At 43.3% G+C, this 23,001-nt stretch overlaps 1 protein-coding gene across 10 annotated transcripts in view; it reads right to left on the reverse strand.

Moving 5' to 3' along the window:
• Positions 1-544: 544 nt before the first annotated feature.
• LDLRAD4 (low density lipoprotein receptor class A domain containing 4) overlaps positions 545-23,001 on the reverse strand; it is a 180,125-nt gene continuing 157,668 nt past the window's right edge. For all 10 annotated transcript variants that reach the window (XM_042910182.1, XM_042910181.1, XM_042910177.1 and 7 more), the window contains 2 exons: positions 9,391-9,444; positions 545-7,880 (listed from right to left, as the gene is read on the reverse strand). In XM_042910182.1, the coding sequence (XP_042766116.1) occupies positions 7,350-7,880; positions 9,391-9,444 (585 nt within the window). In that variant the 3' untranslated portion in view covers positions 545-7,349. The remainder of the gene's footprint in view (positions 7,881-9,390; positions 9,445-23,001) is intronic.

Genomic DNA, 23,001 nt, shown 5'->3' on the forward strand with positions numbered 1-23,001 from the left:
ACAGCTCCCAGACAAGGGTACCCTTCAAGTTACCCTCACGGAGATCCTCAGCTCAGCTTTTGCTTTCAGGGAACCCTACACAGAGACAGCTACCACTTGACTCTTGGTATAGACTCCTTGTGGCAGAGGGAGAGTTGGAGGGAGCTGTTTCTCTGCTGTGACAGGCACACTCCAGGGTTTAGTGAACAGGATCAAGTAGGCATCTCAAGCTCCCAACCCCCTCCTTCCTGTGCAGAAATTTGTCCGTGAGGAAAGTTTATAATCTCTCAATGAAGGAAATTTTAGAGTCCTTTTGCTACATGATCACAGACTGAAAACTTCCAATGCCAAGAACCTAAACCTCTGAGGCATCTGTCCCCTCCTCAGGCACCTGGGCTCCAGTGAAGCAGTTCTCAATGGCTTCTCCCATGATGAGACTTGAGGACAATCCCTGAATGTTTCTCTGAGACCGGGTTTTAAAACACGTGTTTTCTCCCCCCACATAATATGCTTTGTTTTTGAAAGATTACAAGAAAGAAAAATAGGAGACACATGTATATCACTGATTATTTTTAATGATTTTATGCTATGGTTTGACCACAGCACTAAGAACAAGCAGAAAAAGCTGATTTCATAACTAACAGCACTTAGAGCAACATCTTTAAAAGTATTGCAATTACAGACCTTAGGTCTAAGAACTACATCACCATTGCTCAGTTAAAAGAGGCAGATACACAACAGTTGGAAATATTTCTCTGTGTATAACTGGAAATTATTCTGAAAAGTAAGCACAAATAGCTGTTAAACACTTTAATGACTTCTGATTATCAGAGCTCACATGAACTACTGAAAAGTTCATATACAGTTTGTACTTTTTTAGTAGGCTGCTTTATAATAGAAATTAAATGAACTAAATGCTGTGAATAGTGTTGTACACGTTTTAAAATAGCTTTAAACTAGACAAATACAATTAGAAAATGTGATTTTTGAAAGCCATGAAATGAAAAATAGCAATATACTAACAAACACATTAAAATAAACCAGTATCATTAACAGTAAAGTTTAAGCCTCAGTTCTGTAGAAAGGAAGCAATGGTGCGGTAACACACTCTAGTACCTCTGAGTCTAGAACATTCTCTGATGACACTCATGCTCAACAGTTCTCCCAAGAGATGGAACCTGGAAGGGTGGAAGTGTTGCTCCTGACAGCAGTGAGCCTTGTCTCCTGATGCTGAACCAGAAGCACGAGGGGCCCCTGCAGGACACACAAGGGGCGCAGATGGTGGGGGCTGGACAGGACAGAGCACCCACGAGGTTAACTATCTTGTCATGCCCTTTCAGAACAGTGAGAGAAGGGCTGGTCTTTAGTCCTTCAGCATCAAGAGTTGCATTGTAGAGGTGTTTTCAGTTTAAGGATAATCGGTAATAATTTGCTTTCTGGAGGATAAGGGCATGATTCTCTTGTGTTTTCAAAATCAGAACATACACCACAGAGCAAATAAAAAACATGAAATTTATTATGGTGACAGAATAGAGTGGAACTGTGGATCAGATGGGCAAAACTTCACTGACTGCCTTTACGGACAACACCAGAAAGGATGTGCACACCCATGGTTCAGTGGTTTTAGCAAAAATGTGCTAGGCTTTTCTTTTTCTTTCTTTAGTATCAGGATATTTGAAAATAAATGCAGAGGTCCTAACAGAGGCTAACACTGAGCTGGAAGGATAGATGCTGCGTAAGAGGTGTGACAGAACATGCAACTGAAAACATAATCCCTAACCGCTGGCAAAACCTAGTTTGTCAAGATCACCACGAGATGCCAACAGGAATGGATAGAAGATTCTTCACTTGGCTGGCTGATAGCTAATTCTCTGCTAATGATAACCCAAAAGAAAACAAGTTTTTCTAACAGTGGGGTCTTCTAAGTGTTTTTGTTTTTCCTGAGATACTTTTTCCCTACAAACCCATTGGTTCATTGGCTCCATAGCTTCGGTTTGTCAAAGAAAAAGGCACAGAGAGACTAGGGACACAGATGGCCAAGGCCTCTGTACTGAACAAAGTCCTCTTCTGCAGCCTGATTTACTTAACCGGGACATAAGTTTTGCAATTTTAACGACATGTGCACTTTTCTCTGGGGTTTGACATCTTCGTTATTCTACAACATAGTATCTTTTCATAAAACAAGTTGCAAAAATTTTTCTGTTACACTGGTCCAACTGAGCATCACTGAAGAGATTAAAATGAGAAGCATCTAATGGCAACCAAAAAGCTGTAGGATTTTTTTTTTTAAGGGTTTTCACAGCAAAGGTGCAACTCTCAATTGCTATACATATGCTGGTCATAAACAGTGGCTTGCTTGTTCAGACTTCTTTCCCTTGTGTTATAATATTGATATTTAATAGGAAAATAAACTACATAGACTTTTATCTGTATGCATCCATTTGCAAATTTCCTTACAAAAGAGGACAAAGCACATAGGCATTCACAAATTCTATGCCATTTCTGTTAAAATCGGTATCTATACATTATATTACAGTATTAACAATTTTTTTGTTCTACCCATTGGGTAGGATATATGCATAATATATTCAAGTTATATACAGCACCTTACAAATAAAAACAGAAGACAACTGAAAAAGCACCATTGTAAGTGAGGCACAACAAAGGTGGGAGCAGAGTGCGGCAGTGGGGGTTCAGTTCCTGGGTCTGCTGATGTCAGCACAGGACCCCGTGGGGGCTTCAAAGCGACTGGCATGCAGAGCTCTTTGGAACACCATGGGCGACATGACATGCGAGTAGTGCGTCGGGACCCCCACCACACTGCACACAGACGAGCACACGCAGAGGAAGGAAAGAGGATGAGAGGAAGGCAGCGCTTTCTTGGCAAGGCATTCGGCTCACACACACCAGCTTCCTGACGCAGCCGGCCTGGGAAGCAGCAGCAGCAACAGCAGCAAACAACTGTCTAACCCTGGCAGTAAATTACAAACTTAAACTATGCAAAAGATGCAGTACTTTGGGTAGTAAACTAACCTCAGCTGAAATCTTGGTTCCTGAAAACTGTAGGCTATGGTGAGGCAGGTATTTCGCACAGTCCGTCACTGACCTCTGGCCAGGCTCTGGCAGCTGGCATCAGGGGAGCAGCAAAGCTGCTGAGACTAACTTTTGTGATCTGGGGTGAAAGCACTTTCTTCATCTGTGACTTGGATGGGCAACTGGTACCTACAGTGTTGCTCACACTAAGGAGGGGACACCCACCAGCCCGTCCCCCAGTCGTGTCATTTTATTTAGGTTCACCAAGGCCAAGGTGATCTGGGTGAATGTCAGCAGAACGAAGCCTGTGTCACGGCCATTCAGCGATGATTGGGGGCGCTGGCAGAGCGAGGAGGTGGGCTTGGGGGGGGGGGGTTGCCTGGTGCCAAGCATGGGCATATGTCTTGCTTTAGTCACACAGACAAAAATCAAAAAGTTAACAAAAACCAAGTGTCCTTCCCAGTTGTTTTTTTTTTTCCTTTGCACACTGCTGAGCTTTGGGAATCTGAAGAAAAATGAAAGGGATACCAAACGACATGCAGTTAATGTTGCCGCTCTAAGCAGCAAGCCTCAAGCAGGGGCCCCAGCCCAGCAAACACAGCTGGAGCGTGCTGGGGAACAGCCCCAGCCCTGCCTCCAAGCCCCCGACCCCAGGAACCTCCTACAGGCAATCCTTAGAAAAGCAACTGGATGGAAAGTGAGCCTTGTCCAGGGGCAACTCTGCTTCCAAGGGGAAGGCTGCCATTTGACCGGATTGTAGGTCAGAACAGCTCTCTAGCAGCGCATGCATGTGAGCCTGTCCCATTCTTACAAAGTACAGGCAAAGAAGATCAATGAAGATATTCAGAAGCCCAAGACGGACACCGTCATCTGTGTGCCACATTCCTATGTGGGTGCTTCTGAAGGCCTGCCATCTGCCCCTGTGCTCTCCCAAGAGTTTGAGCTACAATCAGTGGATACAAATGTAGTCCTCATGACAAGTCTTCGTAAAGTTTCATTAGCTATGCTCTTCGGCTATCTTGAAATTTCTTGTGGGCTGGGTGTCCATATGCATATATGGTGGTGAAGATCAGAGGGCATGCTTGCCAAGCTCCTTTAACACTAAATTTTCGTCAGGTACACAAAGAATGGAGCAACTTTTACTTAAGTACATAATTTGTTTAGCACAATCTCTTGTACTAAGGACTGCTTTGGTGACTCAAGAACAGTAGACTTTCTGCAAAAGCAAATATCCTCCTGAAAACTGTGTTCCTAGAAATGGGATTCAACATGCCTTGGGTTTCATGCTCCTGGAAGTCCCAAGACAATGGATGGGAACGTCACAGCAGGATGCCCGGGAGCACCCCTTCCCACCCACTGCTCCTTTGAACGATACAATTCTTTATTTTTAACACCCTACTGAAATAATAAACCTACCACAGATTGCCTAAATCTGGTTCCCAAGCCAGACCCGTGTGTCCCCCAAGCACGTGATCTTCTTGAACCTAACCCCCGTACAAGCTGCCTCCGCACGGCACCCCTTGACCTGCACAGAGCCAGTGAGGGGCAATGCTGTGCAAACAGGGCGGTCACTTTCCAAGAAGCTATGGATCACCTTCTCCCCGTGGCAAAGGAAATTGACTATTAATTCAATTCACGACCTTGGCTTTTAAATTAATTCATTACAGAGGTCCAGCCTCAAGGACCATTAAGTCATGGTTTGATAGGGCTGTGTCTTTAACTCAAAGGGCAATTCTCCAGGGTGGAAGAATGGGAAGAACCTCTTCTGAAAGATGATTAAAGTTATTTGAATTAAATAATTGCTTCGCCAATACTGTGGACATCTGCAAAACATTCATATACTTGCAAAGTGACTAAGGAATTTACCGGTTTCTGACCATAGTTCATTTCTTGTAGCAGGTAGAACAATAAGGATTGTGAAACCATTTTGAGCTAGAGCTATAGGGGTGGGGGGTTCACCCTTTATCAAAATTGCAGGTGAGGCTTAGAATGGTGACCAACCTCCTCTTGCATCTGACAGGACACCTGATCCATAATTTACCCTGAGCCCCCATAGGTGCTGCCATCCCTCTACAGGGTGAGTCAAGGCTTCATGCCAAGGGGATGCCCAGCTGCCTTAAGTGCAGGCCTGTGACCCAGGCAGTGAGCTGAACTGTGGGAGCACATGCAGCATGGGAGAGGCAGCCTTCAGGTCCAAGTCCAGGCTCTCAGCGATCTGCCCGATCTCAGAATCCCTGCAGCAACGCCCGGCACGCACTCTTTCAAATAAGGTCTGATGCCTGAGTTGCAACTGCTGCTCACATTTTCTCTCACTCTCCTTTTAAGAGTTTGACTAGTTCTGTGGATCTTAACTGTGGGAAATGGAGGAATCTAATAGAGATTCCAATCCTGAAAACAAAACAAAAACCAGCCACTTACTGACCAAGAGAAGCAACAGAAAGGAGCAGCTGACAGGACTTTTAGTTCAGAACATTCTCCAGCCCCCAGCCCACAGCACAAAGTCACCTCCCTGAGAAACCACCTTGGAGACCCACAAACAGACACAAACACACGTGTGCCGACTCAGCATTAAAACTGCAGAGATCAGAGTCACCAAGCCATCATTCCAGTCCATTCATTGTTCTACATGCATAGGCCAAAGGGGCCTGGCCAGCCCAGGGTCAGCAGCGGTGGACAAGCCCTCCTGAGGCATGGCGCGGCCCAACTCTCAGGCTATGGCTGACAGGCCAGATGGCAGCTTCCACAGAAGGAAGTTATCCATTCCACATGAGAGCGAATGTTTGTAAATATCAAGGATTTTAAAGCTAAGACTAACAATATTTAAAATTAGCTTTCTAGTTGCATTTTAACTGCATGTTGTGCTTTTTATCCTGTGCTCTTATGGTCATGCCTCCCCCCGACCCCGCCCTGCACTATCTGGTAACTGTCCAGTTCTGGCCACCACCGCCCAGGGAAAGGAAACTCCCCTGGGAGCTGGGGTGGGTCCTGAACACCGCGCTCCTTCGAGAGTGACATGCAACAGCTTGTTATTGTGCTCTGCACCATGGTGTTCTCTCATTCACTCTCCAGGGGCTTCCTGCGCACGGAGAAGCCACTGGTGGCATCCCTGGCACACCGAGGCTGGGCAGGCCACGCGGGGACCACTGCCTCTCGAGCACTGACCAGCTGTCTGGGCTTGAACTGAACTATCTGCTATCTAGAAAAGGAGAGAGACAACGGGAGTACACTGAGAAGTCACGTATTTCAACAGTATTAAGAATAACCACCTTGCACTTTAAACAATTTATTGCATAAAATAATGTATGTGTCTGAGTATATTTCATGCTACAGTGAAAAAAACCCTCTAAATTACTGAAGAAACTGCACTGCTGGAGGACAGGGGCAGCACTGCATGATACTGGGTACATAAATGCAAGTGTCAGGTTCAAATGTAATAAAATATGCAGCCTAAGACTAGCAGAGTAACACAACACGTCAGAAATGCTGGGATTTAGTATTTCCTCTATTCCATCCAAAAGTCTCCAAACGCTTCGGTGACGCACTGCTACATGATGCAGACTCTTGTCACACTGCCTTGGTTTCTGTAAGCTGGCATGTGTTAGGCTACAACCCCAAACATCTTTTCTCACGTGAGTATGGGGAACACTCCAGGTGCTCCTTGGGCCTAATAAGAATCCATAGGCGAGAAGACAACATACAGAACTCCACACAGAACAGTTCCCTCGTATATAAACATTTAGATAGTGCAACTTTCAAAAACACATCATCACAACACAAATTAGCTCCTTGCACTCATCTAACTTCTTCACGTTATACCTTGGCACACAAAACGGGAATTCTGAATCATATTTTTAAAACAAAATAAAAGTTCCACACCTTGGGAGAAAAAGCAAACTGGCCAATACTTCCCCGTAATATATAATAATGCATCCTTCTTTATCAATTGATTATAAACCAGGCCATTCTGGCCTCTTTCTCTGCAAAGTCTCCTTTCATAATTAAATAAATCAAATACCTCTGTGGGTTTTATTTCATGATATCTTCAAAGCATCCCTTTCTCTGTGTTCCCATGCCCGCCCTTTGCCAAAACCAGCCCCCGTCCTGATGCCTGTCCCCAAATAAACACTGTTTGCGGTCAGACCGGATGGAAGTTTGTATTATTTCAGTCTAGTCTGCATGCAATTCCCCTGAAAGGAATCAGAAACAAAGACCACGTTTGCACATTTGGTTTTACTTCGTTGTAGCACGTGAAACAGAACAACACTGTGCCTGGGAGCGGAGGCAATGAGGCCCTCATCCCTCCTTGGCTTCTGCCTCCTCCAGTGCACGTCAGAGGGTCAGACGAGGTTCCCAGGCTTCCTGTCCTTGCCCTGGATGGGCAGCACCGTGCCCCCTGAGCTGTCCTGCTGAAATGGCAGTCTGCTCCCCCTGTGTGCGCTGCTGTGCTGGTGATGGAAGAAAGAGGCGCCAGGGTAGTGGCCCATCACCTCACTGTAGGTCGGGGGCGGCCCCTCCATCCTCCCGTTACTGCTGCAGGTGCTGGCACTTATGCCCGAGTTGCTACTCGGCGGACACGGGCCCCCACTGTACACAGAAATGTCTATCAAATCGCTGTCGAATATGGTTCGGTTGGGCGGGGCCCTCACAGATTCTCGGTTGAGTTCCCTCTGCTGTTCAGGGTCCCTGAGCTGCAGGGCGCAGGGCCCCTGGTAAGGAGGCGGCTCCTCCCCATCGGATAGGGAGATGGTGGGAGGAAGGTCGATCTCGTGCTGCACGTAGGGGTAGGTGGGCTGGAAGCGGCTGAACCGGTCCCTCTGGATGAAGGATGGGGCAGTAAACCTGTCCCTGGACCGCGGGGCATACATGATCTGCAAGGGAAGAGGAAAGGGTTGAAGACATTCGTGACACAATAGTGATCACGAATGGGATGGTATCAAGGAAAGTCATGCTTGATCTTGATGTATGTTCTCAGCAGTTTGAAGACTTTCCAAACAGTCCTCAAAACAGGAAACAACAGGAAAAGACTATTTCAGGAAAAAAAAAAGTAATTTTCTTATTCCTCGTGACCTACAACATCACCTGGGCAAACTATGGTTTATCTAGCATGGTTTCACTGTGGAGAACTGTGGTTAACTGAGAATTTGGGTTTAATGGGAGTTGCTGTGTATGCTGTGTATACATTTTCTGATGGTTCCTTTAGAATATGACAGCAATTTCCAGAGTGCAGTAAACAGTAACAGAGTGGAAAGCGCTGTTGGGGGCGGGAGGGGGGGGAGGCGCTCCAGGACTGCCCACCAGGTGACTGGGTCCAGGCCCTTCCCCTTCACCTGGAGTGAGGGGACTGGGCCGCCCGTGCTCTCACCTGTGGCTCAGAAGAGTGGGGCATAAGTTCAATTGCACACAATGGTACTTGCAGCAGGTATAAGGCATTGGGTCTATGTATGAAATACTATAGAGCATGTTACTCTATCAATTACTTAAGAAAATACAGAACACATGACTTCTTTTTCTTTCTGATTTCTAGGCTTTTCTAGTTGTTTCATTCCGAATAAAAGTTTCCTGATATTTTTAGTAATTGACATGAAAAATATTCTGTACTCCAAAGTAAATATGATTACAGATTTGTTTTCCCAAAATGAAGCCAGGTACTAGACTTCTTTCATAATCCTCACGCTTCTTCCACCATCCAAATTTCTTCTAGAGGAAAGACACAGATATATGTCTCCACTGATTTCTCTCACACCATATTTTTAACTTATAGGCAAAAAAATATGTTATTTTAAAAATCATATTCGGTTTTCTAATGTGTATTTATTTATTTATTTTTTTTGAGAGAGAGAGAGAGAGAGAGAGAGTGCAAGCAGGAGAAGGGCAGAGACGGGGAGGACAGAGGATCCAAAGCAGGCTCTGTGCTGACAGTAGCAAGCCCGACCCGGAGCTCAAACTCACAAACCGCGAGATCATGACCTGGGCTGAAGTCGGGACGCTTAACTGACTGAGCCAGCCAGGTACCTCTAAAAGTCGTATTATTAAATTGGGAGATGTATTTATAAACTATACCCACATCTGCCAAGCCTCATTATTAGCAGCTTATGGGATCATGTAAAGATCAGTGATTCTCAACTTGGTTTCTATAAGGAGCAAAGATAATCCCTAGGACATTCTAGGGAAAAACTCCTCCCCACCTTTTTAACCAAGGTTCCAGCATATGCCTTCAGTGAAATGTGTTCTTTCTTAATCTGTGCTGTAATACACTTAGCCCTTCCACCAATTTTGTTACAATGGTTAATTCCTGTCCTCCCCTCCCCTCCCCTCTGCACACACGGGTGCAGCAGCCACCTCCTGTTGCCTGCCCCCAACCCTTCCCCAAATCCTTACCTCTGATGCCCCTGGCCGAGGCCCGGAGCTGTCTGAAGGCCACAGGCGCCCTTCCTGGCAGGGGTGGGGGGGGGGGGGTGGGCAAGAAACATCACAAGAAAATCATTAGTTTCATACAACAGCACTCAAAATCAAGGGATCACATTCCTCTTTTGATAGCAGCACACCTGTTTAGAATATGGAATGACCCTTAAAGAACTGGTCCTTTTTCACACCTAACATCTAAAACAGAGAATTGTGACCACAAGGAAAAGTTAGAAGGTTTGGTCTTAGCCACAATAGATTTTAAAACAGATCTGAAGTCAGGGTGCCTGGGTGGCTCAGTTGGTTAAGTGTCCAACTTCGGCCCAAGTCATGATGCCCACAGTTTGTGGGTCTGTGCTGACAGCTCAGAGCCTGGAATCTGCTTGGATTCTGTGTCTCCCTCTCCCTCTGCCACTCCCCTGCTCATGCTCTTTCTCTCTCAAAAATAAATAAACATTAACAAAAAATTCAAATAATAATAATAAAATAGTTCTGAAGTCAAATATGTGCCAAACTATACAGCTGTATTTTTGCAATACATTCAAAATGTCCTCACGGTCACATTCAATCACCACTTGGATCTGTGTAGGGTCTGGGTGAATCTAAGCTCTTATTTGGAGACCAACCCCCCATGCAGATGTGCACTAACTGCTTTGGTCCAAGCACCAGACCATGCCCTTGTGAAACTGCAAGGCATGTGGTTGCAAAACTGCAACCAGCTTTGACCTAAGCAGCAGCAGGAGTAGAAGAAAAGCACTACCCAGCCACACACCGGGTTGGCTTTCACACTGAAAACTGAGTTTCCAAAGCCCAAATGCCCTTCAAGTGTCTTCTGGTGAATTTATTCTGTAGCCCATACGTTCACACAGGCAGATTTAACTTGACATCTAGTTGTTTAGTATCTTTTTCAAAAATGTTTGATCAGACTGACAAGGTGACAAGCAAACAGATATTATTAAGGGTTATTTCTAACACCACAGACTTGTTTAGAAGGCATTTTGATATATTATCCCTTTTGAACCCAAATTGTTGGCTATTAGCAAGTGTCTCCTGGGCTATTTATTAGCTTAAGGCCTATTACTGTAATAAAGAGAATAAGAACACTTGGCTTGGCAGTGAGGGTGGAGGAGGGAGATGCCTATACTTCTGGATTCCTAGGAATATGCATTTAAGACCCTATGCCATCACTGAGCCTCCTGAAGTCTTAAAAATGCCCACATGTAGACCTGTGAGGTGAAACATCTCTAAGTCTTCAGATGCAAAGGCCAACCCTCTCTAACTCCCTTTTGTAGGCCTGAATTCTAATTCAAACACTCCCTTCGCAGCTAAATGTGTGTTTGTCCAGTACATACAACCTGTTCCTAAGATACCCGCAGGACATCATGGAATCAGTGGCAAAAATATGATCAGGCCCAGCTGTGTTTAGAGGAAGTTGGGGCTTAGGGTCTGACGATAAAATTATGTAATGGACCATTATGGCTCTGGCATGACGACAGGTGACAACCCCAAGTCGAATCTAATAACGTAGCTGAGCCACACCCAGAGGCGGCCCTGCACCAGGCGCAGGCAGCTTGCACTGCACTTCAGAGCACAGGTTCCTCTGGATCAAAGCAAAACAATCAGTATGGCTTTGGGTGGTTGTGGTCACTCTCATATTGAAACCAGCGTAAAAAGTAATCCTTGGAGATAATTTCTACAACTCGTAATTCTGCCCTAGCTCCTCTTCCTGTCCTTTAGATGAGCTCAGTGCCAGTCCTGCTCCTGTGCACTGGTCCCTGCCCCGATCCTGAGAACTGGCACCACACGACAGCGAAAGCAGCAGATTAGAGCACAGTGCGCAGCATAAGGGCCAGAACCACGGCACCATGTGAAACGGGAGGCACATGATCCAGAAGTAGGGGCTTGAACATTTTCTGAAAATGGAAATAACCACCCTCAATGGCTTCATTTGCCTAAAAATGAGCAAAACTGGGAAACTGTCCAGAAGAGACCAAACCTTGTGCACACTCAAACTTCTGTTCACCAAATTCACACCTACCTCCTTGTCATCAATTTGACTTGGCGCTTTGTGGTTTCCTGTCCCCGGGCCTCCTAGCAGCACTGGAGCCTTTCTTGCTAACTTCAGGGACATCCTCCCTTCCTGCGGCACCTGATCTCTATGGCCACACTGCTTGATCCCTGGGGGTGCCTCCAGTTCTGCATTTGGTAAAATGTTGGGAGTTCCTCAGAGCCCCGTCTGGGGCCCCTCTCCTCTAGCAGTCTCTCTGGGCCACTCCCTCCCTCCCCAGCCCCACTGTGGGCGTCTCCTGGATACCCACAGAATGCCAGCACTGATCTGTCTGAAGTGGAGTTCATAAGCTCCTCCCCAAACCTCACATTCCTCTGCTGAGGAGGTTATCAGCACTTACCGTGCCCCTGGCCCCCAGTCCACCCCCCTCGTTGCCATCATTAATATTTTAATAATGACACGACTTATTTAACTATTCACTAACAATTCCCTGCCCCCACGATTATTCACTTTTACGGGACACATATTTTTCAGGCCTTTGACCCACATGGTATGCAGGAGATCACTAAAACTATGAGATCTACAAGATGCTATTATGGTAGAAATGGTTAGGATCAACAGCCCAGAAAGCTGTCATTCCAGTTCTGTGCTGGTACCTGGAGAATCCAGACCCAGAAGATGTCCAGGATTCTAGAAAGACTGGATCCCACTGGATCTCAGCCGACCTGATGGTTAGCAACTTGCCTCACTCGGGCCTCATGCCATAAGTTGCTCTGGCCACTCCCCTCCGGGCTGTCTCATGCTGGCCATTGCCAGACTGTCCTCAGTAGCACTAACTCTCACACTGTTGGCCTTGCTGATTCTTGCCCCGAGGGTGAGGTGAAGTTCTTGGACTATGATCTGATCCCAGACCAGTGTCTTCCAAGGGCCCTGTACTATCTTTTCAGATAGCTATGGCCAATTGAACTCAAAGATGTGGGCCCTCTTGCCTAGACTGCTCTGTTTCTTCATCTCCAAAACACTAGTGGTGACATTTTCAGGGAGAAGGGGCTCATCATACAGTTGGCATCTCCTCAAATGGCAGTATTTCTGGATCTTCATTATGGAACCAATGTTTATCTCAACAATGAAGGCTCTAATGTTCTTGGCCAATGCTTGTATCTTTACATGGTGCTATACTTGGAATAAGCTGTCAAATAAGATAATTCTTAAAATAGTTCATAGAAATTTGAGCAATAGGAATAAAATTTTGCTAATATTTTTATACAGGCTTAAACACATTCCTTCCATTACAGCTGTTTCCTTGTTAGAATACCCACCAAAAGGAAGGGAAGTATTTATTCATTACTTCATCATACATCTACCAAATACTTCCTGACAAGGGGTCTTGTTCCCAACACATGAGATGATGTGCATAACTCAACAGGCACTATGCCACACTTCCCCATGGTATGGAGGTTGGGGATTGTTTCCCCAACCTGTTTTGTCTGTACAATACCCGAGGTTAAGCTGTCACTCTCACCCCTTTGTTCCACTCAAGAAAGCATTCTGGAATGTGACCTAATGTGATATTCAAGGATCACTTTGAATCAATTCTAGTTAATTTTTTTTAAGGTATATTACCCTCAAATCACTCATGTTGCATCTATTATCAGTACCAGTTGTAACACACATTAAAACTGAGCAGGACAACACATGGGAGACTGTCACACTTGCTCCAGGAAGCTTACAAGAAGGGCATCCAGTCTTGGGGGTGAAGGAAGTGAGCCTTGGGTCCCTCTGTGTGTGTGTGTGTGTGTGGTGTGTTGCATGTATGTTACATCTAGTTATCTTCCTAGAACAAAGGCACTGTAACAAGAAAGGTAATGACCGATCATCTGATGACAACTTAATATTACCCAGATGGATGACATAGCTATCAACAGAGATGTGGACCTGTAAGGGCAAGTGAACTCTGAGCTGGGAAAGCCCTAGGCCAGAATCCTGGCCCTGCCCCTCTTCAATATGTGACTTCAGGTAAGCTTATTTAGTGTCTCCAATTTGTAAAAGGAGGTTGTTGTGAGGCTCAAATATAACAATATATGTAAATTCTTTAGTTCTATGCCTTGCATGTAAGTTTTCAGTAAATGGTAGCTCTTAACATCACAGGTATTGGCTACTTGCTGTTATATACAACTGAAGTGAGGATAATTTTCAGTTATCTCTTTTAAAATAATGAGTTCATTGAAATTTCCATATTTGTTTATTAACAAGACTATTCCAAAGGTGGCATTTTGTATTTTTCAAAAATAATTTTTTGAGCATAGCTGTCACACAATGTCACATTAGTTTCAGGTATACAGCATAGGGGTATGTACATCTCGTGTACATCAACATCTCTGTACATTAGGCTCTGCTCACCACAGGCGTAGCTACCCTCTGTCACCAAAGGTGGCATTTGGAATGGAAAGGCTGGACACATGAGACAGGCTTAGGCAAAATTGCATTTATCTCACATTTCTTCAGAACATTTCTCATAAGGTCAGAAGCTGATTCCTAAAAGCAGCATCACCCATGAGACCCCTCACAGAAAGTTCTTCCTCACAACTTCCCACCACTGGGTTTCAGCAAAACCCCAGGCGCTGCACAGAACAAAGGCCCACAGCTGCACGATGACTCTCTGTGCTCTTCAATCGTTAGGTCAGCTGGCATCTGCTGCCCTCTGAGGGAACCACCATGAGTACAGCCGTCAGCAGAGGCTGCCTCTGCTGCACACTGCTCCTTCTGGTGTCATGAGGTGAAGGCAGGGAGGCAGTACACATAAAGAATGAGAGCTGGTCATAAGCTCTTATTCTCTCTTGGATCTTCTTTTATTTGCTATAATGAATCTTTACTGTGAATGAGTACATTGTTCTTTGTTGCACTCACTCATGTTTGATCATCTCTGAGTAGGGTGACATTTTTGTTCTGCATCTGCAAGGCTGTGGGCAGAGCTTGGATGGCAGAAACATGCCAAGGGAGAGGCTTCCACTCATGACAGTGCCCCTCAGCCTAGATCCACAAAAAGTAACCTGAACCCCCTGGACCACCCTGGGTGACTAGCTGGTCATTAGTGGGGGGGCTTCTGAATATACACTGTATGGAAAAGGGACATAGGACAGCCCTAAATCTTGCAGGCTTGAAGACATGTATTTTCAGACCCTTTTATTTTATTATTATTTTCTGTAAGTAGGTTCCATGCTCAGTATGGAGCTCAATGCAGGGCTTGAACTCATGACCCTGAGATCAAGACCTGAGCTGAGATCAAGAGGCAGACTCTCAACCAACTGAGTCACCCAGGCACCCCTTAGACTCCTTTATACTTGAGAAGTTTGCTTTGTGTTTTCCTCCTTCCCACTGGTGAATGAATAGCCATACTGACAGAAAAATTTCCTGTTAAGTTGAATCTGCTTGACACTAAAACATCTGCGTTAAAGATAAAAAATAATCACCTATCTTCCAAAGATTGTCTTTATGATGCAAAAGATCAAGATGTGTTATTTGCAGATCTGGAACACAACGACTGTATTTTTTCCCTTTAAATCTGACCATTTGATATATTTTAGGGGATGGGTGGTGAGTCAGAAATCAAGACCAACTTGTCTTCTTTTATATATAACATAAAATTTACTTCCTTCATAATTTAAAAGTGTGCAGTTCTATGGCATGAAGTACATTCTCATTGTTGTGCAACTATCACAACCATCCAGATCCAGAAATTATTCATCTTCTCAAACTGAAATGCTGTCCTCATTAAACACCAGCTTCCCATTCCTTTCTCCCTGACCCCCTGGCAACCACCATTCTACTCTCTGTCTCTATGAAGTTGACTATTCTCAGTACCTCACATAACTGGAATCCTGCTTTTGTTCTTTTGTGGACAGATACAATATTTTCACTTAGCATAATATCTTTAAGGTTCATCTATGTAGTAGCATGTGTCCACATTTCATTCCTTTTTAAACCTAACTAATTTCCATTGTTGATATGTGTCATATTTTGTTTCTCCATTCATCCACTGATGGATATTTTGGCTGTTTCTACCTTTTGACTATTGTCAATAATGCTGCTATAAACAGGGGTGTACAAATATCTCTTTGAATCTTTGCTTTTAATTATTTTGGGTATTTAAGCACAAGTGGAATTGCTGGATCACATGGTAATTCTAAGGTTAATTTTTTGAAGAACCACCATACTGTTTTACTAGCAGCAGTACCATTTTACTTTCTCAGCAGCAATGTACAGCATTCCGATTTCTTCACATCTTCACCAACACTTGTTATTTTCTGGGTTGTTTTTGATAACAGCCTTCCCAATGGGTGTGATGTAGTGCCTTCTTTTGGTTTTGATTTGTGTATAATTATTGTATTAACTTGAGGCTTTCTAGAGAAACAAAACCAGTAGGAAACATCATTATAAATATATGCACATAAAGGAGGATATTTATTATAGGAATTGGTTTATGTGGTTTTAGAGACAGAGAAGCCCCACAATCTTCCATGTGCAAGATGGAGAACAAGGAAAGCTGGTAGTATAGTTTGGTCTGAGTCTGGTGCTCTGAGAAGCCAGGGGGCCACAAGTGTTAAGTTTTAGAGTCCAAAGGCCCAAGAACCAGGAGCTTTGATGTTTAAGGGCAGAAGATGTAACCCCCAGCTCAATAAGAGAGAAAAATTACCCTTCCTCCACCTTTTTGTTCTATTCGAGCCCACCAGGCATTGGATGATGCCTGCTCACACTGGGGAGGACAGATTTTCTTTTCTCAGTCAACTGAGTCAAATGTTCATCTCTTCCAGAATTACTCTCACAGACACATCCAAACGTAATGTTCTATTAGTTATTTTGGCATTGCTTAGCCCAGTCAAGTCGACACATAAAATTATCATCACAATTAGTGATATTGAGCTCTTCTCAGTGTGCTTGTTGGATATCTTCGCTGAAGAAATGTCTATTCAAGTCCTTTGCCTATTTTTAAATTGGGTTGTCTATTATTTTGTTGTTGAATTGTAGGAGTTCTTTATATATTCTTTTTTTTTTTAATTTTTTAATGTTTATTTATTTTTCAGAGCATGAGCAGAGGAGGGGCAGACACAGAATTGGAAGCAGGCTCCAGGCTTTGAGCTGTCAGCACAGGGCCTGATCCGGGGCTTGAACTCACAAACTGTGAGGTCATGACCTGAGCCGAAGTCAGACACTCAACTGACTGAGCCACCCAGGTGCCCCTATATATTCTTGATACTATATGATTTGCAAATATTTTTTCTCATTCTGTGACTTGCCTTTCCCTCTCTGGGCAGTGAACAACTTCCTTTGATGAACAACTTCTGAATTTTTGAATTCTAATTTACCTATTTTTTTTGTTGTTGCCTGTGTTTTTGGTGTCATATCCAAGAAATCATTGCCAAGCCCAGTTTTATGAAAATTTTCCCTTGTTTTCTTTTTTTTAAACTTTTTTTAAATGTTTATTTGTTATTTTTTTTTTTAATTTTTTTAACGTTTATTTATTTTTGAGACAGAGAGAGACAGAGCATGAACGGGGGAAGGGCAGAGAGAGAGGGAGACACAGAATCCGAAACAGGCTCCAGGCTCTGAGCCATCAGCCCAGAGCCTGACGCGGGGCTCGGACTCACGGACCGTGAGATCGTGACCTGAGCTGAAGTCGGACGCTTAACCGACTGAGCCACCCGGGCGCCCCAGTTTATTTGTTATTTTTGAGAGAGAGAGAGAGCGAGAGAGAGCAAGTGAACAGGGGAGGGGCAGAGAGAGAAAGGGAGACACAATCCAAAGCAGGCTCCAGGCTCTGAGCTGTCAGCATAAAGCCCAACGCAGTGCTCAAACCCACAAGCTGTGAGATCATGACCTGAGCTGAAGTCGGATGCTTAACCGACTGAGCCACCCAGGAACCCCTTCTCTTGTTTTCTTTAAGAGTTTCATGGCTTTAGCTCTTACATTTAGGTTTTTGGAACATTCTGAGATGATTTTTTGTATATGGTATAAGATGGTAAGTATTCAATGTCATTATTTTGAATGTGGACACCCAGTTTTTCCAGCACCATTAAAAAAAATTTTTTTTTACAATTATTTATTTTTGAGAGACAGAGAGAGACAGAGCATAAATGGGGGAGGGGCAGAGAGAGAGGGAGACACAGAATTCAAAGCAGGCTCCAGGCTCTGAGCTGTCAGCACAGAGCCCGATGTGGGGCTCAAACTCACTGACTGCAAGATCACCTGAGCCGAAGTCAGACGCTCAACCAACTGAGCCACTCAGGTGCCCATTCCAACACCATTTTTTAAAAGACTGTCCTTTTTCCTTGAATATGGTCTTGGCATCCTTGTCAAAAATCATTTGACCATATATGGGAGAGTTTATTTCTGGGCTCCCTATTCTATTCCATTGGTCTATAAATCTGTCTTTATGCCAGTACCACATTGTTTTTTTTTTGTTTGTTTTTGTTTTTGTTTTTTTACTCTAGCTGTGTAATAAGTTTTGAAACCAAGAAGTGTGAGACTTCCAACTTTGTTATTCTTTCTCAATATCATTTTGGCTATGGTTGGGGGGGTGGTGTAGCTACCTCCCCTGAGATAGAATATGAATTTTAGGATGGACTTTTTTTTTTCTGCAAAAAAACATTATTGATAGGAACTGCACTGAATCTGTAGATTGCTTTGGGTAGTACTGACATTTAAAAAATATCAAGTCTTCCAATCCATGAACACAAGATGTCTTCCATTTGTGTCTAAATTCTTTCAGCAACGTTGTATAGTTTTCAGTGTACAAATCTTTCACCTCCTACTTAGTTAGGTTTATTCCTAAGTATGTTATTCTTTTTGATGCTACTTTTAATGGAATTGATTTCTTAATTTCCTTTCCAGATTGTTCATTGTTAGTGTCAAGTAGCAACTGATTTTTCCATATTGATTTTTGTATCCTGCAACTTTGCTCAATTTGTTTATTAGTTCTAGCAGGTTTTTGTTTGTTGGAATCTTTATGTTTTTCTATATATAAAATCATGATATCTCTGAACAGAGACAATTTTAATTTTTCCTTTCTAACTGGAGTGTCTTTTATCTCTTCTTCTGTTGAGTTTCTCTGGCTAAAACTTCCAATAAATACAATATTGAAATAGAAACGGTGAGAGCATGCATTTTGTCTTGTTACTGATCTTAGAGGAAAAGTTTTTGTTCCTTTACCATTAAGTATGTTAGCTGTGGGCTTTTCAAAAAAATGGCATTTATTATGTTGAAATAGTTTCCTTGTGTTCTAGTTTGTTGAGTGTTTGTAATCATGAAAAAGTGTTGAATACTTTTAAAGACTTTCTCTGCATCAATGGGATGATCATGTAGTTTTTCCCCTTCATTCTATTAATGAACAGTAGATTGATTGATTTTCATATGTGGAACCATCCTCGCATTAGAGAAATAAACCCCATTTGGTCATAGTGTATAATCCTTTTAGTATTCTACCGAATTCAGTTTGTTAGTATTTTGTTGAAGATTTTTGTATCAATATTCATAAAGGATATAGGTTTATGGTTTTCTCTTACTGTTGGGTCTTTGGCTTGAGGGAAATGCTGGCTTCACAGAGTCAGTGAGAAAGCGTTCTCTCCTATTCAAATTTTTTGGAAGAGTTTGAGAAAGATTGGATTAATTCTTCTTTAAATGTGTGGTAGAATTAACAATGAAGGCATCTGTTCCAGGTTATTTTCTTTGTTGTGAGGTTTTGAATATTGATTCAACCTCCTTACTAGTTACAGATCTATTCAGATTTTCTATTTCTTCATGAGTCAATCTTAGTAGGGTATGTTTCTAGGAATCTGTCCATTTCAACTTATTCATAGTACTCTTTTATAATCTTTTTCATTTCTTTATCTTTTGGATCTTTTTCCATCCAAAAGATACAACATTTATAGCATTAAAAGAGACACATGTGACCATGACTTACTGGGGCTTCTGCTGTGAGCTGCAGCTAAAGCCTGCTGCCTTGCATCCATGTGTAAGTCCACTCCTATGACCTTATGAACCTTCTTAGTTTTATGCTTTCAGCTAAACTTTCCTTACCACATACAGAGGACAACAGGAATCAGATTTAGGGACTGGAAACAATAAGCTCTCTGTGAAACTGGAAATACCTTTTAAAAAGTGTTTTTCAAACCGTGAGTTGCAGCCTCTTAGAGAACTGGAAAATCAATTTAAGTGGGTCACAACCAGTATTCCAAAAAACTGAAACAGAATAGATAATGCCTGAGTACATTGTAAGTATTGTTTTGCAAAATTTCTGCCTTAGTTGTGTATCGTGGATTATGATATAAAATGTGTTTCTTATTGTTCTTCAGGGTTACAAACCATCTGAAGGCCTCTGATCTAAGCCAGTCATCCCTCATTTTAGATATGATTTAGATTTATACTGTTCACTGGAGGTGACAGCCAGTTTGTGGTAAAGCAAGGCCATTGCTGGATATTGTCTTGTACCAAAGGGCTCAGTGAATGAAAAGTATTGTATGCCCTCAAATATTTGGAAATATATTTTCTCCTTGTCCCAGGGTGAGAACTTCAAAGCATAGGTAAAACTCATCTTTGGATATTCAGCAACACCTTTACCATCTGGAAAAATACATTTTCTCTCATTTCTTCCTTTTCCTCACACAGCCTCTCCACCATCCAAATACTTTAGTATTACTGTCTTTCCACTCTAGATGGCAGTAACAACTTAGATGCAAAGGTGATACCTCTGGGTATCAATAACTATTTTCCCCAGGACTTCCCCCACTATTCCTCCTTGGGAATCCACCATCAGACTTATTTTCAAGACTTAAAATGTCCTTCCCAACTGCTCAATCTAGGGCACATCCCTTAAGAGAAACACAATTCATCCAGGAAGATCTGTTGGGAAGAAAAGGGAATCCTTTATATTTCCAGAACAATACAATGGATCAGGGAGATCTATAGTCCTGAGCAAGCAGAAAAGGAGCCACACAGGTCCCTGTCCTGGGCTTGGTGCTGGGGGAGAATGAGCAATTAGACCTGGAGAGAAACCAGCCTGGGAATTAGAAAACTCAGGGCAACAGAGAAATGTGGAACTACATGCTATTCAGCATCGGCTGAATCACCTCCTCTTTTGTGAGAGTAAGACTAGAAACAGGGCAAATGCTTTTCCCAAGGTCATAGAGCTGGTAGGGGATTGATACAGAGCCAGAACCCAGCTACTTCCCTTGGTGTCTTTTGACAGCTCCGGGGAGCATCCTCAACAAAGGCCACAGAATTAGAATGATTTAGAGAACTCTTCTTTCCCCAGAACAATTTGCACCAATTTCTAAGGACTAAGTATAAACAAATAACCTTTATCATTAGATTATTAAGCTATATTGTCTATCTAAAACATGACTAAAATTTGTCTCTTAAAATTTTCATCAATTTTACTTAAAAATCTGATTTTAGCATGCTTTTTGTCACAGCACAAACCAGCTCAAATCAGTTACCTTAATAGTCTATAGATGCTCAGAACATTATTGCAGTTGTCTTCAGCATCAGTTTATGTGAGCAGAGAATGTTTTTTTAATTCCAAATGTAATACACAAATACATCCTTACCATAAAAGTTTTTATTTTATTTTATTTTTTTTAAAGAGAGAGACAGAACATGAACGGGGGAGGGGCATAGACAGAGGGAGACACAGAAGCAGGCTCCCAGCTATCAGCACAGAGCCCGAAGCAGGGCTCGAACTGACAAATTACGAAATCATGACCTGAGCCAAAGTCAGAAGCTTAACCAACTGAGCCACCCAGGAGCCCCTAACCACAAAACTTTTAACACACAAACCAGGCTCTCTTTGCCCACCTCCTGCAATCCCAGATCCTCTCCAGAGGAAGCCATTCGTTTTCTGTGGGTCCTTCCTGACCTTTCTCTACAGCATCAGTTTGTAGCTCAGAAAACATCAGTCTTACTAATTGAGCCACACTTGGTTTTGTACCAAAATTGTATCAGTTAGTCTGATCAGTCTCATCATTTGTAAGACTTAACTCCAAATGGAGTTTGGCTGATACCAAAAATCAAATCCATCCTCAGTGAACAAATAAGAAAAAGGAAGATTTGCCATCAAGACACTAAAAAATATTTTTCCTTTGAAAAATTTCCAAAAATGACCTGCAAGCTCTGAGGGTAATTCCAAAACTGTTCCGAGCACTGGCAACAACAGTGGAGGGACAATCTGTGCTACTCGCATTGCTGCAAAGACAAATCTTGGCCACTGAAAAGGTCTTTCTACTTTTGTTCAGATGAGAATCTGCTATATTAACAGCTGTGGCCCAGCAACCTGATCCAATTTTTGCTAGCAACTTGGCCTCCTGTTTCTCTTACTTGAAGGGAGACATTCTCACTCTGAAGCTGTTAAAATTATCTATCTTCCAATGCTTCAATCAGATACACCAAAGGGTAAAAGCCTTTTAAATGGCCAGTCTGGTGGCTTGACTGCATCCTCACTTATTCAGGGAGAAAACGGCTTGACTGCCAAGAGGAAATCTGTGCTTGGAGTTTACAGTAGGTGCTCACCTACCTCTTGCAGTCCCTGTGACATCAGGAAATGTAGTTTCAGTGGCTCATGAAATAATGGAGAATTGTTATGGGACAAAGTTGACAACAAATACCCCCGGTCTCACAGTGCAACAAGAATCTCCCTCACCCACAGAGAAACTATCCCCTGCCATCTTTCATCTCAATCTGATGCTAAATAAAGCCAGAGGGGCTCTCTTTTCTGTAGTCTGGAGTGTCAGAGACATGCCTATTATAACTGCCTCATCAAGCCCTTTAGTTCTTTTTTTTTTCGCACCTTACTGAAAATAGTTCATTTCTATCATTTTAGAAATGTTTTTCTAAATGCTTTTCTAAACCTAAGTAGAAATGAGAAAAGGCAGGTACACAGCAGTCTAGCTCTTTAGTCACTGTGGGAATGAACTGTGTGTGTGGTGACTCCCCTGACTCCCTGCACCCTTCATTGGGCCCAGGACACAGCCTGTGGGCTTTTCAAGCATGGTGACTTCTGAGCCACTGCAGTGGATTCCTGAGCTGCTTCTAGGGGTGTCCAGAACTGCCCATTCTCAAGCCACCCCTGCTCCCAAGGCCAACAAGAGGAGCCCACAGTCACCTCTACTCTCTTGGCCACAGACACCAGCCACAGAGAAGACTGCCTTGCTCTGGGGCCTGGACTGAACTGCAAGGTCCAGAACAAACACATCCATCTGGCAAAGGAGACACTGGACTCTGCTGGCCCAGACATACTTGGTTGAATGTCTAATCTTTCAGGAATGATCTTTACTTCCACAAAGAAGTTCCCTCCCATTTCTCTGGAAACCAGTGGGCCTCTTAGTCTATCTTTGTTTTCACCCTTGTGATAAAGACATAAGTGCAGGATATATTTTCTCTAAAAAACAACCACCACTGTGCAAAGCAATAGGTAGCAATGGCACCGCACCCACAACTGGGGGTTCCCCCAAGAGAGATGGAACCGTAGTCAAAAGGTGAGCACCAACCCATTCAGCCTGGCAACTGCTTCGTGGTCCCATCTTAGAGAG

The sequence above is a fragment of the Panthera leo genome, chromosome D3 (genome assembly GCF_018350215.1).
Source record: "Panthera leo isolate Ple1 chromosome D3, P.leo_Ple1_pat1.1, whole genome shotgun sequence".
Lineage (NCBI taxonomy): Eukaryota > Metazoa > Chordata > Mammalia > Carnivora > Felidae > Panthera > Panthera leo.